Genomic DNA, 15,175 nt, shown 5'->3' on the forward strand with positions numbered 1-15,175 from the left:
ACTGTAATAACTATTGGTATACTTGCTAGCAGTTATCTTTGCGGTAGTCTGAAATGAAGTAGAAAATTTTAGAGGATAAAGCCTCTGTGTCCTTGAGTGTTATGGAAACTTAGGAACCCACAGTCATGACCTCTGCACAGCCACAGGCCAGGCAACCCTTCAGGTTGTGACCTATAGAATCACAGTTTGAGCCAAGTCTTTGGTGTCACACAACAGGGATCAATTTTTGACATCTCAAACCCTCTCATCTGCGGCACAACTTAATTGCTCTTCAGAATTTGGACTAATTTTTTTTCCTTGAAATGTAGATGTTTTTATTTTTGGTACTGTTAGCCATACAATCAAAATGAAAACATATTCAGTTGCTAGTCAGACATCTGATTTATCATCACTTCTTGTCAGGCACTTTGATTACAACAAAAGACTGTGAAGTTAATTGTAAAAAAGCAAGTTGTTGTCTTTGTTATAAAATGGAAAAAATAAAAGTGGCTCCAGTGTCACATTGTGCAGCTTATTGTGAAGGTGGTTCGATAGCCTGGGTGTAACAAACATTCCAGTTGGCTGATATGAAAGCAAGGATCAGCCCAGGGCTCAGAAAACAAAGCATCTTTCAACTGCAACCAGGCGTTTGTCAGAAAGGCAGTCTCGCAGTTTCCAACTGATTTTACAATAATTTGTTTGTGCCATGTGTCAACAGTTTTATTTAAAGCACGCAATGAAAAATACCAACATGCTGTTTTCCTCTTAATGACAACTTGCTGCACCACAAATTTTAGTTTTTAAGTTGTAACATTCTCACATTATACTTACAGATTTTTTTTCTGTTGTATTATGTTCCCTTGTGTTATCACAGTCCATCTTTAAAGTGTACACTTAGAAAACCCTTCTGTATAAGCAATCTAACAGTTATAAGCCAGGAAAATGCTTTATACAAATAAGTTATATTTTTAACTTTTCTTGTCAATAAAGAAGCTGATAAGACTGCAATTAGAGTAACAACATCTTCCATTCACAGTGTATCTAAATGTGTGTGTTCCCATTCTTACCAATAGAAATTGCCTATTCCTCAAAAGTTTATTAATTGCCTATATTGTTACTGAAAATTTTCATTGAGACAAGTATGTCTTTAGCATGGCAAAACTTATCTGGTATTAACCAAATCTCTCACACCAGCTGTATAGAATTGCATGTATTTTCCTTTATTCTTTAGGGAACTTCTGGGAACAGAGCTCTGTGCAGGGTCACGCTTGCAAATGAGCACCAGCAACTCATTTCTTGACAAGGTTGTGGGTGTGATCCCCATACAGGCCATTCACTTAAAAGTTGGACTCTGTGATCCTTATGGTCCATTCCAACTCAGAATATTCTGTGATTCTGTGATGTTTCACCCTTTTTATCCAGCAGGCATTTCAGAATGTTTCCTTTTCTTTATTGTTGCCAACAGCAATGAGATTTTTATAGATTCACAGTTGAGATTTATGTACTGTTCACATCTGTGCATCTTCTTTGGTGCTCTGATAGTCATTCAGTTATGGATAAGAAAAGAGAAACTAAAAGAGACAAGAGATTTTCCTCTTTCAAGGAGAAGCCAAAGTATAAATCTGTGCATTACAATGTGCTTATACGCATTACAATGAGTACTTATACAAAGCAAATCTTTGACAAAAGAGAGGATTCATTGTAAAAAGGTCAAGAATCTATAGTAGGATTCTATACTGGTTCCAATTGTATTCTCTGAGCAGGTGAATTCAGACTTTGAAAAAGATCTCCCAGCTTGGCTAAACAGTTAAAACAGACTGAAAATTCAGTTCAACTGAGAATTGAAGTTACAGACAATTGAAAATTGATATTTGCTTTCTATCAGAAAGATTATGAAAATCAAAGTACTGGAACATAAGCAAAGTGCTTATGGAAAGGGATATGTTCAAGTAGGTGCTTCTTTCCAGCACATTTTCCTCAAACATCCTTGAGGACTCGGAACAAAATCTTATTTTGCTTATGGCTCTAAGTGGGTCCATTTTGGCTTTTCCATGGACTACAGCACTTCCCATCCTGTGTGTGGCACAAAATAAACCTTTGGAGTACACATAGGATTTCACTGAACAGCCATTCCCAGGAAATATTATCGTTATATAGTAATTGAGTCTCAGAAAATGCCATGGGCTGGTATGGTAAGTGAATGGTGATGTTGAGGATCAGTCTAACACCCTCATGTTGGCTTTAATTAGACATTGATGTTTGCCTGCTCATGGATTTAGTTCTTATATTTTATTTTTCCAAATATAAATCCTTGAGAGTAACTTCTGTAGCAGAAGTCCCTCTGAATGCAAGAAGGTATGCATGCTCATACAACTATTTGTGTGACTGCTGGGTTTGCAACTAGAATTACCAAGCCAGCTGCTAAGGAAAACCTGCTCCCAAACCCAGTATGATTTGGTAAGAGTTAGAACTGTGAGGTAAACTAATCTAGGTTTCAGGATAATATAAATGTTCTCACTCAGTCATTTCATTCCTTGGATCCTTTTTTCCTGCAAGAACTGCCATTTAAAAATCTCAACACAAAGCCCTTTTTGAGACCTCACTGAGCTTGGTTGATGCTAATTTTGCCTGCTTCCCTCTTTGAAAGATTCAAGTTTACTGGACTCTTGACTGATCCACAGATGATCTTGCAGTTTAACTTCAAGAGAATAAATGATCATGATCTCGTCTTGGTTAAGAACTAAATACAACATCTTCCTTTCAGCACAACTTTCCAACAGTAAGTTCCTCCCTCACAATCTCTAACACACTCTCCCATACAACTAACAGTCAGGAATAAACAAGAAAACAAACCCTTGCAAACTGCTTCTCTCACACACTGAAGAAAGGCTCTTTCTAGATCTGAATTTGAAGCACAGCTATTTGAAGTACAAAATACATGGGCGTTTTATATAGAATTTTGAGGATAACAGCTTACATTAATTTGTTTTGTTTGGGTTTTCTTTTCCTATTACTAATATAGCATTAAAGAAGATCCCTAGTGCTTTAACAGTCTGTATCTCATACAGTTGGAAGTCCTCTGGTCTACTTAATATTACCGCATACAGTACTTCCTTGCACTTTAAAACTTCTTTTTGGTACACACAGTATTTCAAGTTCAACTGAGATGTCATTGTTAAACATGTACAGATTGAATATATGGTAACAGACAATTAAAGAATACCATCCCATAAAACAGAACATAAAAGTAATTTTCACAGTTCTAACAAAAGAAGGTCACACATAAAATGTCACAAATAGCTCAGTATGTAGCATGATTCAACATAATATTAAGTCCAGCTAATAGTGTCACATATTAAGGGCCAAATCCTGGCTCAATGTGCAGTTGAAGCCTAAACAGATGTTTACAGAAAATAATGTAAAGCCAAACTGTAGTGTTCTATTGGTAACAATACAATTTGTTAATCTACCTAAGATTTTTGGCCTGAAATATGTACCTAACTTGTGCTACAGAAGGAACACATGGCCAGTGGTATTTGGCTCCTGTCCTAGGACATGTCTTCACAGATTTGTCATGGCCAAGGGCACTGGAGGCAGAGCAGCAGTCTTCCTTCTGGGTATGACACTTTCATCTACTGTTTTGCCAGAATTTGGCCAAGAGTTCAAAATCCTGTACATCTTATTCAGCAGTCCCACTGAAGTCAATGGAACCTTTTTTGTGAGTAAGATGAAAAGGATTTGGCCCCCAAAGTTTTTAACCCTTTAAGTAGTAAGAGAGAGGTTTCATTGCACTTAGCCCATCATTCATAAATAATTTACTGCTCAAAAGCAAGATGGTTGTTGATGTACATGAAGTGCTAGATCATATACAGGAAAGCATGCAGCAATGTCTGAATATACATGGCATTTTGGAACTGAATTCCTAAAGGGAAAAAGAGACACTTGCATATGGCAATTCCATCCAATATCTGTTTGAGGCCACAATAGTTGTTTTTTCAATTCATAAATACAACCTCATGGATATGTTATAAATACTATGTAACTACACCATGAATACAGTTATAATTGAATTTGTACAGGTGTCTTCATTCGACTGGATGGATTAAAAAAATTGCAAAAGAATATTGGAACAGATGTTTATTTCTAAAGAACTTCCTAAATGCATTCATATGGAACATGTGGTCATGACTTAGGAAAAGAGAATTTTTTTCTCTCCTTCAGTAAAAGCTTTTGGTGACTGAAGGAGCAAGAATTTTCATACTTAAAGTAAGACTACTCTGTTACACTGTTCCACATTTGTTATTATTTGAATTACACAGAGTAGAGAACAACTATATGTTGGGATTTTAGCTGGCTAGAGATTGGAAAAGTACAAGGCCGTGGCTAATTCCAAGTCCTGCACCTGCAAGATAGCGTGTCCTTGGGCCTAGCTGGGTATGATAACAAGTAGACAGAGAGACGTGGGAAATAGGGAATGTAGGCCCAAAAGAATGAGGAAGAGTTGATGGTATAGTTTAACCAATCGATTGCTTGGATTACAGAATATTCATAACTTATTACTTGCTGTATAAGTGTCTGATGCTCTCTTCAATAAACAGAACTTGCTGAACACTCATATTGAGTGTCCGAGTTTTCCCCGCACCCGACAAACGGCTCATCCCCGACAAACCGCTCTTTCTGCAACAACTATATGCCAATTAAATGAATCAAAATTATAAGACAGTGCTACTCTGACCACAAGTCATTGGTGACAGTATATTCTAATAATATGCAGCACTCAAAAATACAGTTTGAAGCTTAAAATTGTGTATTTGGGATGCAAAGATGAACTCTAAGTTAGAACTGGAAAACAGGACTGAGTACCATGGAGTTTAATCCCAACCAACAGAGTGAATTACTTCATCTCTAATACCATGTCACGCTCATGCTGATCCTCAATATGCAGCTTTAACAAAGCTATAAAGAGCTTGAGTCCTGAAAATGCTTGTCTTGACAACATCTGCACTGACAGACAATTTTATAGTGTTCCCTTTTTGCAAATGAGATAAAAATTTGTCTGCCTTATAAGCGTTGCTAAGAGCATGGCTTTTCACTGGCACTGAAGCCTGGAGCTGTCAATGATAATCTGAGGAAACTGAATGTGAAGCCTCCATGAATAGGTTAAGGTGAGTGCCCTTCTGGTTATAATAAATCATTTTAATTCCTTGTATTCTGTCTTTCCTCCCCAAAAGAAGGATGTAGACATTTCATGCTGATGTAGACATTTTGTGCTGACAGCAGTCCTTCAGTATCAAATCTTCACAGGACATGATGGACTGCATATCCCTTTGGCTATGGGAACAGGATTAGGTTTCATGCTTAATTCCCTCACCTCATGCTGAAATCAGGAAGAAAAGTTCTTGGAGGCAAACTAAGTTGAGTGAAGACTCCTGGGAAAACTTCAACACACAGAGCATTAGTCTAGCCTTTGGAATAATATGAATGAAATCTCCAAAGAAAGGGCTCTAATGAAGACTTCAGAAGGAGATGCATTATGTAACCCAGGAGAAGGTTACTTTGGGTGTTGTTGTGCCTACACCTGGCAAGAAAGGTGTTAAGGTATCTCTTTATTTCTAAAACTCTCTAAGGGAGTTTTCCCATGATTTCCTGTTTTCCACACAAATTCTGAAGGGCAGATCCTGAAGTCTTTATTCCATCTTTGTTCCTCATTCCAACTGGTTATTTGCTGGGGTAATGTAAGGAAGTTTGCTCTGTGCATCTTCCCCATGTTCACATGCCATTAGCCCTAGGTGTCTCTTGGCATGAACTCAGCTTTGAGGTTTTTCCACCTGGAATAAGAGGGGTGTCTCCCTGGCATGAGGAGGAGGATGAGGTGATGTTGCCTGGTGTACACAGGTCAGGAGAGCCATCTGACACCCAAAGTAGCCTCTTGGGGCTGGCCCATAGCGCTTATGGGAGCTACACTATTTTGTGGATTCAGATCTTGAAAGCCATGTCACAGCATTTGATACAGGAATTAAAGGGTTTCATGGCAGAAGATGAGGAACTCTTTCTACCTTCTGAAGGAGAAAATGCTTTGAGAAGTTTTTGTGAATACCACTGCACCAAAAGGAAAGTATGCACGTGCTATGTGTGGTATTTTTAGTTTGCCTTTTTTTCCCCCTTCTATTTGTGAAAATAGAAAATACTTAGAAAAGAACAAAACTGATCAATGTTATGATGACATGGCACATTTCTGATCTATATTGAGATTTATTAGTAGTCATATTTGACTTTCATTTTGGGTTCTGAAAGTGTCTAAAAATTAGTATTAAAAAGCCTCGTAACAAACTTCTCAAGCAAGTTTATCTCAATTTTACAGGTAAGGAAAACAAGGAATAAAGGAATTAAATTATTTGCCACAAACAGTATAGTAAGTCAGTGGCAAAGTCATGAAGAGAATGAAATTCATGGTTATGGGTTAACTCTCTTTTCCTGCTAAGAAAATCGATCTTATCCCTAATGTGCTGTTTCATGCCACCTGTACTAAAGTTCATGAAAACTGGCCAGTTTGCACTGTTACAAAGCACATTTGCAAAGCCAATGATTTTTTTTTCTATATAAGCACAAAAATTCTACTTAAAGGGTTAATTATATTGCTGTGCTGGTAAACATTTTTACTTATTGCTGGTTAGACCTGTCTTTAGATACTGACTGGGACAGAAGAGACTGAGCTGGCCCTGGACTCCCTCGTCTTGGTGTTGGGCATGGATATGGTACAACAAGATACGCCCACAGTGGCCTCAGGCAGCTCATCTTCCTCTGTCCATTCATTGAGATCTGGGTTATAGCACTGAATGCATTTCTTGTACTTTTTCTCTATTTCATTCCAGCCCCCCACTAAGTAAATTTTCCCGTTGAGGGTGGAGGCGCCAGCCGTGCTAACTCCGGTTTGAAGCGGCGCCACATAACTCCACTGGCCCGTGTACGGACTGTAACGCTCCACAGGGAGAACATCGACCCTCTCTGCTCGCCCCCCCAGCTGAGACCCACCCATGACATAGACCCTCTCCAGAAGGGACACTGCGCAGTGCCAGCCCCTCGGGGTGCTGAGGCTGGCCTTGTCCTGCCAGCTATCTTTGCTGGGGTCGTACATGCACACCGAGCGAGAGTAAGCATTATTGATGTAACCTCCCGTGACCAGGATCTGGCCATCCACCACGGCGCTGGCATGGCAGCACCGTGGCACCTCCAGCGGAGCCTTCATCTGCCACTGGTTAGTTGCAGGCACGTAGCACTCGACAGAGGAGAGGCAGCCCTCGGAGTTGCGGCCTCCCACCGCGAAGAGGAGCCCATTGAACACGTTCAGGCTGAAGTGCGTGCGCCGCTGATTCATGTTCGCCAAGTGAATCCAGCTATTGAAACGAGGGTCATATCTGAAAGGATTCAAGAGAGAAGATAAGTCTTACTTACTGCTCTGCTAAATTATACAGGACTCCTATGCCACTGCTGCAAGAGCAAAGTTGATAGAATTTTAGTTAGTTATTTTGCCTATTAAAAGTCAGCATAATTAAACTGGTATTCCTGATTAAATTTCAAAATAAATTTAGCTTTTGATTGGAGAAAAAATATTTTTGTATCATTCAAACCTGGTATTATTTTAAAGAAGTAAATCTGATTCTTCTGTAATTTGATTTTGTAAAATAATTTCATTAGAATACTGGGAAGAGAAAATTTCAAGATGCAACAGAAATTTTAGAAGTTCTTTTGCAATTTACACCCACAGCAAAGATATGTAAATTTACTCATAGAGTTTTTAAAAACTTTAGGTTGTGATTTATACTTGCATCCTCTTTATGCTTTCTAAATGGTGAGTATGCTTACCCTGCCACTCCCATGGAGTAAGTTTTATGTGGAAAGAGCATCTGTGCTTCCTAACACCTTTGCTATCTGAAATAACATTCTTTGTCCTTGGCATTTAAATGACCTACTTTGAAATAAGAAATGGCAAATTATGACTCCTGAAGATGCTACGTGAAGTACATTAGCGGACCCACACACTTGTACTGCATGCTAAGGGGATCAGAGAACCACATGAGAAAAAGACTATGGGAAAGTAAATACTAATTATCATTCAGCATTCAGCATTGTCATCTGCAAGTCCACAGACATACTGATGTGACTTGACATGCTCAAGGTCAAAGGCACAACGAGGATTCCCCCACCTACTCCCTGCAACCAAGGTCAGCACTGAGGACACAACTCCTTGTGACAACGTGAGGCATAGCTTAAGGGCAGAAGGTCAAGAGAGCAGATATTTTTCTGACAAAGTAGATTACGCAATAAAATTGATTTAGAGAATGTTCCTCATTCATTAACTCCTGGTGTCCTCAGGAGAAGCAGACTGTTCCTTCTGGCAGCAGAAAAGGAAGCACTGGTAGGACTATGGCTGTGTAATGCCATTGCATGTCCATAGTCTGTTAGCAGATAAAAGGCAGATAAAAATTTTCCCACCTCCAGCCTTTGCTTCAAGCTGCTGTGCACTGCCAGCCTTTAGACTGAACTATTTAAAAACATGTGACATTGCATATTAGTGCATGCACTCTTCTGACCTTGCTATCACCAGTGCAGTCTCGGATGACTATAGATAGGAACTGCAAAATTTTAGAAGCAAGGTTTTATTTGGGGTACACTGTAAAAGACAGCCTTCAAGCAATGGTACCATTGTTTTTAAACTCCTGATGATAATAATTAAAAAAAAGAGGACATGAAATTCAATACAAAAGCTGTTGAAAATATGGTGAATGAACAGAAAATGAAGGCTATATCTAAAAGATGTTTTGCCAAATTTTCTGTGAGGTATCAAAAGGTTTTGAAAATTTGAGAAGTCTTCTTAGATCATCCCATGACTTCCTACTTATGTTCCTATCTATTTCCTTCACTTGGAATAAGTTTTCTTCAGTTTTTCCTCACTTCTCAGTGTGCATGTGTAACCATGGTGAAATTTTTTGCATAACTTCAGTTGTATATTTCTGTTCATTCAAAGTTTAATATAGAATAGCATCTATACCTCCCCTACATTGTCCCCTTTTTCTTTATCCAAGTGGTTCATGTTGCATGACACAAGCCAGTTTAGTCTATCTACCTGCCCTCTGTGAACAGATACCTACATCCCTTTTAAAGAAATAGCAGTTACCTGCAGAAATTGCTGACTGCATGCTTGGCTTGGTTTCTGGCATCATTCTGGTCTTCCCCACCAGCCACATAGAGAAATCCATCCATCACTGTGACACACTGATTAAAACTTTTAGCAGGCATTTCACTTAGCTTCTTCCATCCGTTTTCAGGATCTCTGTATAAGATGTCTCTGCTAAGAGACTTTTCTGTTAAAGCAGGGCGTCCCCCAACAGTGACTAAGACTCTGAAACCTCCACGGATCCTTGTTCTTCTGGACTGAAGTGTATTCTGGTGATAGGGAAGCAAGTGATAGTTCATGGCATCCACCAGGAGCTTGTGGCAGTCTGCATCTTGCATCATTCTTGGCACAGTTTGAACATAATTGACAAGGTCTTGGGCCGAGATGGTACCAAAACGGATATTACTTAAGAGGTTGGCAGCAAACTTTACTCTTTTTTGGTCAAATTCCAGCCATTTTATTGCAATCTGGAATGCAACAATTTCAGAAGGCAACTGTAAGTCATCATCTGCAAGAAGTTCATTAATCTGATCAAAAGTAAGTTTTAGGAACTGATCAGTTTCTGAAAATTCAATGAAGTTGTCTCTAATAAATTTGTGCGCTGCTTCCTTGGTTGCTTTTAGTCCGTATGTTTCTGCAATATTTGCAATGTACATGCAGTTCTCAACACTGATTTCTTGGACTAGAAAATCACAGCACATCTTTGTAAGGGTGTGAATCTGTAGATAAATGGCTGTGGAAATAATACTACCTATTGTGTAAAGTGAGAGAGTAAGTTTTCCAGTGTAAGCATAGGTGATAACAGTAGCTAGACCCACTGGGGACACATCATTGAGGTCCACTCTTTGAGTGGACGGATCTTTCTTTAAGATGTTGTGAAAGTATTCACTGCTTGAAGCCATCACTACCTTATGAACATTGAAAGATTTGGTTTTGGTACTGATAGTCAAGTCACAAAGGAAATTTTCTTGTCTCATTTTGCTTAGACCTTCCAAGAGGTTTGGGCAGTATGATGGGTCAGAAACCTCAGACGAGATGCAGCTGAAACCATTTCCTCCTTCCAAGAGTCCATTCAAGCCATTTAGTTTACTGAGGGGGCTATCTTCCACAATGATAGTTGTTTCGTTGATATCTGCTTTGTTCTTTTTCACATTCTTCTTCTTGGGGGCCATGACTGCAATGAAATATTACAGCCAAGCACTTGCTAAAAATAAAATTAAACACCACAGTTGTGAAATTTAATAGCTAAGTGATTATGCAACAAATTAACCTTTGTCAACACGTATAATGCCACAAAACCAAACACACAGGATAATCTGTCTTCCTAAGTTCTAGGTTGCAACATGGCTGCTTATTAGTAACAATCAATACTCCAACTGTGAAGAATATACCTACAAGTAATTCAGTAATTCCTGTTTGTTTTAAATAAAATGATTATAAATTAACATTCACCTATTATCACCACATTCAGAGAGTTAAATTCTCTAAATGGGTTTGCCAGAGTTTGTCATTAGAGAATGGCAAATCCATTCTCCAAATGGGTTTGCCAAATTTTACATTCTGGCAAACCCATTTAGAGAATTTAATTTTATATAATAAAGGTATGTATTTATTTAGAATTTAACTTTATATAACAAATTTATATATTTATTTAAATTAGACAGGTTCTAGACCTGAATTCATTAGCCTGAAGCACAGGAAAAATATGGGCCCCCAACTTCATTCATCCTTACTCGAGAGCTACAGACTTACAGGTGAGTTCAGAATTTGAGCAGGAAATATAAAGACTGGGAAAAATTATTTAAGAAACAAAAGCCAGATGAGACATAAAGAGAAAGAGGATTGTAATATGATGTCATATTGATTTTAGATTTAGGTCCTGCTTGAAAATACTTCCAGGTTTTTGTAACTTTTGGTTTTATAGACTGATAGTGTTCTATTTCCTGTGTCAGATGTGCAAATATTTTCTGCTCATAGCATAGTTGGATCGATTTTCAGTATCAGTAATTTGAAATCTATAATCATACTTCTAGGATTTTGTTGAGATTTAGGGAGAAGACGTCTAACTTCTATTTGAAAGAATGTCATACAAACTCTATCAGGATGTGTTATTTTAAACAAGTTCTGCACATGGAAAGGTAAGAATCAGTCCCACTGTTATGTTAGAGCACATATTTAAATTATATACATCAGCTCTAGGCGAGCTCTCAATGAAATAAAGAGCCACTTTTTTGTCCGATGCAATGCAAGACAGCCCCTAGTAACAAAGGAGTTACTTTGAAAAAATATATGTATGTACAAATATACTTGAAGGAAAGCACTGATCTTCAATAACACAGTTTAAACAGAATTGTGGAGATCAGCATTCAAATAGATTCAAACACAGCATTTATCTTCAGTGTTGATTTTAAAACAATTTACACATGCTAATTTTCCTTGTGATCCTTGCAGTCATAAAAACTTGAACATGAAAAAATGATGTTAATTAATTATAAATCAAATGACTGGTTTATTGCAGATAATTAAATCAAAAAACTTCAGTAATATTTCAATCTAGAATCTCAGCACACCACTTCTTCCTTAAGCACAGAGCATGTAACAAAATGGTAATTTAATTATAGAAAGGAATGGTTGCTGCCTGTGAGCACCAGCAGTTTTTTGCTGCTGCTGGGTGCTGGCCATGTGCAGAGCAGGCGAGGGAGAGGGCCATGTGTGCCCGGAGTGTCAGTGTCAGCCTGCGCTGACGCGAGCTGTGATCCCTGATATGCCACCGTGCCAGCGCAGGGGTCAGCTGCTGCCCGGCTCCCCCGCCCTGGCTGCATTCCAGGGCTGCATCTGTTGAGACCTATCAGAGTCACCTCCCAGAATAGCAACCTCCCAGCAGCTTGCCATTTTAAGACAGGTTCAGTTGAAAGTATAGCTGGTGTTTTAGTATACTTGGCTGTTTAACACAACTTTTGTTGCAAAAACACTATGATGTTGCAAGTGTCGCATATGTTTGTTGGCATGAAAAAGAAGCAAAACAAAACTTTTGGATAACTTTGTATGTTACACACATAGATACAGCTTTGCATATTAATAGTCACAATTTTAAAGTTGGAGAGGGCATATTCTTTTGGCAGCTTTATCTGTTGTTCTAAGTATTTTTAGAGGCCTGTAACTTAAAATTTTTAATACATGTAGCACTTAATGTTTATTGTCTCATTGCATCATTGCAGAGCTCATTTAAATACAACATTTTAAGCTCTCTGTTCAAAAATGCTCACTATCCAAAGTTTTTTCCTGAGAAATGCTTTTTCATCAGCAGAAATTTCACAAGATAGCTTAGTGTACTTGCACTGTAAGTGACAGGACATGCAAACCTACTGAAACAATTCAAACAATCCTATAAAACCAAGTTACTGAACTTTGAAAACACAGAGCGATTTGGTTTTCTATGATTGTTTGCTTTCACCTACTTTATTTTAGCTTAAGTACCAAAGGACACTTGGGGTCCCAAAACAATGCATTATACCAACCAGCCTCCCCCCTGCTTTAAAATGCCACCTTCTAAAAGCTATCAAAGTGAGGAGTTAAAAACTTCTTACCCTCCTCAGAAAGATACTGTTCCAGAGCTGTCCGTGAAAATGCCTCTTCCTTGGAAAACGTGAACACAAAAAGAGAGGAATTGTGGGGAAAAAGAGTGAGAAAGATCAGAGGCCACTTAAGTCCCAGCTCACTGGTTTTCAGTGAGGCACTTGGCTGTCACAGCGAGCAAGAGAGACCGGAGCCTGTGCTCGGGTGCTCTTTACAGTGACCCCTCCTCTCCATGCCTTGCTCCCTGCCTCTGCCCAGCCACAGGAGCTCAGCTTCCCTGAGCTGCCTGGCCACTGGAAATCAGGAGAACAAGCCTGGACCCTGCAAATGCACAGGTACACGGGAGAAAAGGGAGGGGAAGGTGAAGATAACTACAGCAGGTAATAACAGCCTCAGGTAAGTGTAGGGTGAACACTGGGAAAGCCCTATGGTTAGGGAAGGGCACAGATTTAGACTGGACATAAGGAAGACACTTTATGATGAAGTGGTGAGGCACTGGAACAGGATCCACAGAGAAGGTGTGGAATCACCCCATTCCTGGAAATGTTCAAGGCCAGGTTGGACAGACTTTTAAAAATCTTTGTCTAGCAGAAGATGTCCCATGGCAGGGGGGTTGGAGCTACATGGTCTTTGAAGGTCCTATCAAAACCCATTCTATGATTATTATTATTCTATGACCTAAAATAACCCACAGAAAACAGCATGAAAATTCTGGCACTTTACACTTTCTTAGATTTTCCATGCTTTACTCCAGGCAGAGGAAAGGAGACCAGCTGATGGGGATTCAGTCATGTTCTGTTTTATGGAGTTAGGTCACTGCTTCCATAAAGACCTGCCTCAGCTTTCAAAGATTATGTCTCACATCCTGATATATTTTCAGAGATGTGAACTTTGATCTTCTGTCTCTCATGTGTGTATCCTAACTTGAGGCTTATACCATACACTGGAATAATTTATCTCTGCATCCTTGCCAGGCAACCTCAGGAATAATATAAAGCCAAATTGCCACATCCCAGGAGAATTTCATTCCACAGGAGAGATGAAAAGAGTCTAAGTATCTGCATGGGAGGGGAAGAGTACTGGGGGAAGTGGAAGTCTGAAAACACGAAAACTTTTTCTTGGATGTGCTTTGTATAATGCTTAATCATACAGATTTATTTGGCTGCCTTCAGGCTCAGATGGGCTTTTACAACATCTGTTGCAAAGTAACACTTGTCATTTTGAACAAAAGGGCATCACTGTATAGGTGGAGCTACATCACAAGGTAAGAATGAAAAAACAGAATAGGAAATTAGTCAGTCAAATGTGTGAAATGAGAGTGGACGAGAGGGACATAAGGCTCAGCCCTCTCAACAGCAACAAGGTAACCAGCTTTCCTTTTGATAAACAGGGCCACAGCTACAAAAAATTAAGGACAAAGCCTCATTTTCATAGAATCATGGAATACCAGGTTGAAAAGAATACCAAGGATCACCTGGTTCCAACTTTCTTGACAAAATCATTGTCTTGACCACACAGCCCAGCACCCTCTTACAAATCTTAAAAGTGTCCAAGCTTGGGCAATCCACCACTTAGTTCCCTGGGGAGATTATATTCTCATTGTGAAAATTTTTCCTCTTGTGTCAAATCATAATCTCCTCAGGAGCAATTTGTAGCCACACCCCTTCACCTTTTCCTTGTGATTTCCTGTAAAAAGGGAGTCTCCATCTACAATGTTGTTGTGGTTTGACACTGGCCAAATGCCAGGCACCCACAGGAGTCGCTCACTCACCCTCCCCTGCTACGGCTGGGCGGAGGAGACAAAAATAACAAAGGTTTCATGAGTGAGATAAGGACTGGGAGAAATATTTCAAGGGCAAACCAGGCTCAACTTAAGTTACAAAGTGAATTACTAAAAAAATCAGACAAGGATAATGAGAAGTAAAATAAGCCCTTAAAACATTGTTCCTGCCCCAGCCCCTTCCTCCTTCCCACTGACTGTGCAGGAAGACAGGGCATGGGAGTTTGGTCAGTTCATCACCCGAGGTTTTCTTCTGCTTCTCAGGGAGAGAAGTCTTTCCCCTGTGAGGCCATGGAGTCCCTCCCATGGGAGACAGTTCTCCATGAACTTTTCTGGCATGGTTCTCTTCCCATGAGCAGCAGTCCTCCCAAAACTGCTGCAGTGTGAGTCTCCCCCACAGGCAAGCAGTCCTCCCAAAACTGCTGTGACGTGGGTCTCTCTTCCCTGGGGTGCAGTCCTCCAAGGACAGGCTGCTCCAGCCTGGAAGCAAGGGCTCTCCCTCTCCATTTGGGCCTCCCACTGGATCACAGCCTCCTCCAGGCATCCACCTGATCCAGCATGGGCACCTCTCCCACAGGCTGAGGGTGGATCTCTGCATTCCCTGTGGATCCCCACGGGCTGTGGGTGGATCTCTGCATTCCCTGTGGATCCCCACGGGCTGCAGG

The 15,175-nt window shown here is 39.8% G+C and overlaps 1 protein-coding gene across 1 annotated transcript; it reads right to left on the reverse strand.

The window, feature by feature from the left end:
* Positions 1-287: 287 nt before the first annotated feature.
* KLHL31 (kelch like family member 31) lies at positions 288-12,886 on the reverse strand. The gene is made up of 3 exons (XM_058801798.1): positions 12,742-12,886; positions 9,155-10,358; positions 288-7,394 (listed from the first exon to the last, which is right to left on the reverse strand). Exons 2-3 carry the CDS (start codon positions 10,324-10,326, stop codon positions 6,662-6,664), a joined length of 1,905 nt encoding a protein of 634 aa, XP_058657781.1. The 5' UTR covers positions 10,327-10,358; positions 12,742-12,886; the 3' UTR covers positions 288-6,661.
* Between the last annotated feature and the right edge of the window lie 2,289 nt (positions 12,887-15,175).

The sequence above is a fragment of the Ammospiza caudacuta genome, chromosome 3 (genome assembly GCF_027887145.1).
Source record: "Ammospiza caudacuta isolate bAmmCau1 chromosome 3, bAmmCau1.pri, whole genome shotgun sequence".
Taxonomy (NCBI): Eukaryota; Metazoa; Chordata; class Aves; order Passeriformes; family Passerellidae; genus Ammospiza; species Ammospiza caudacuta.

What these genes read in the sequence shown, in the direction of transcription:
- KLHL31 (XM_058801798.1), bottom strand. Translation starts at nt 10,326, where the DNA reads ATGGCCCCCAAGAAGAAGAATGTGAAAAAGAACAAAGCAGATATCAAC. An exon ending in GCAGTCAGCAATTTCTGCAG is followed by an intron (nt 7,395 to 9,154) that starts GTAACTGCTATT and finishes GAATCCTTTCAG; the next exon opens with ATATGACCCTCGTTTCAATA.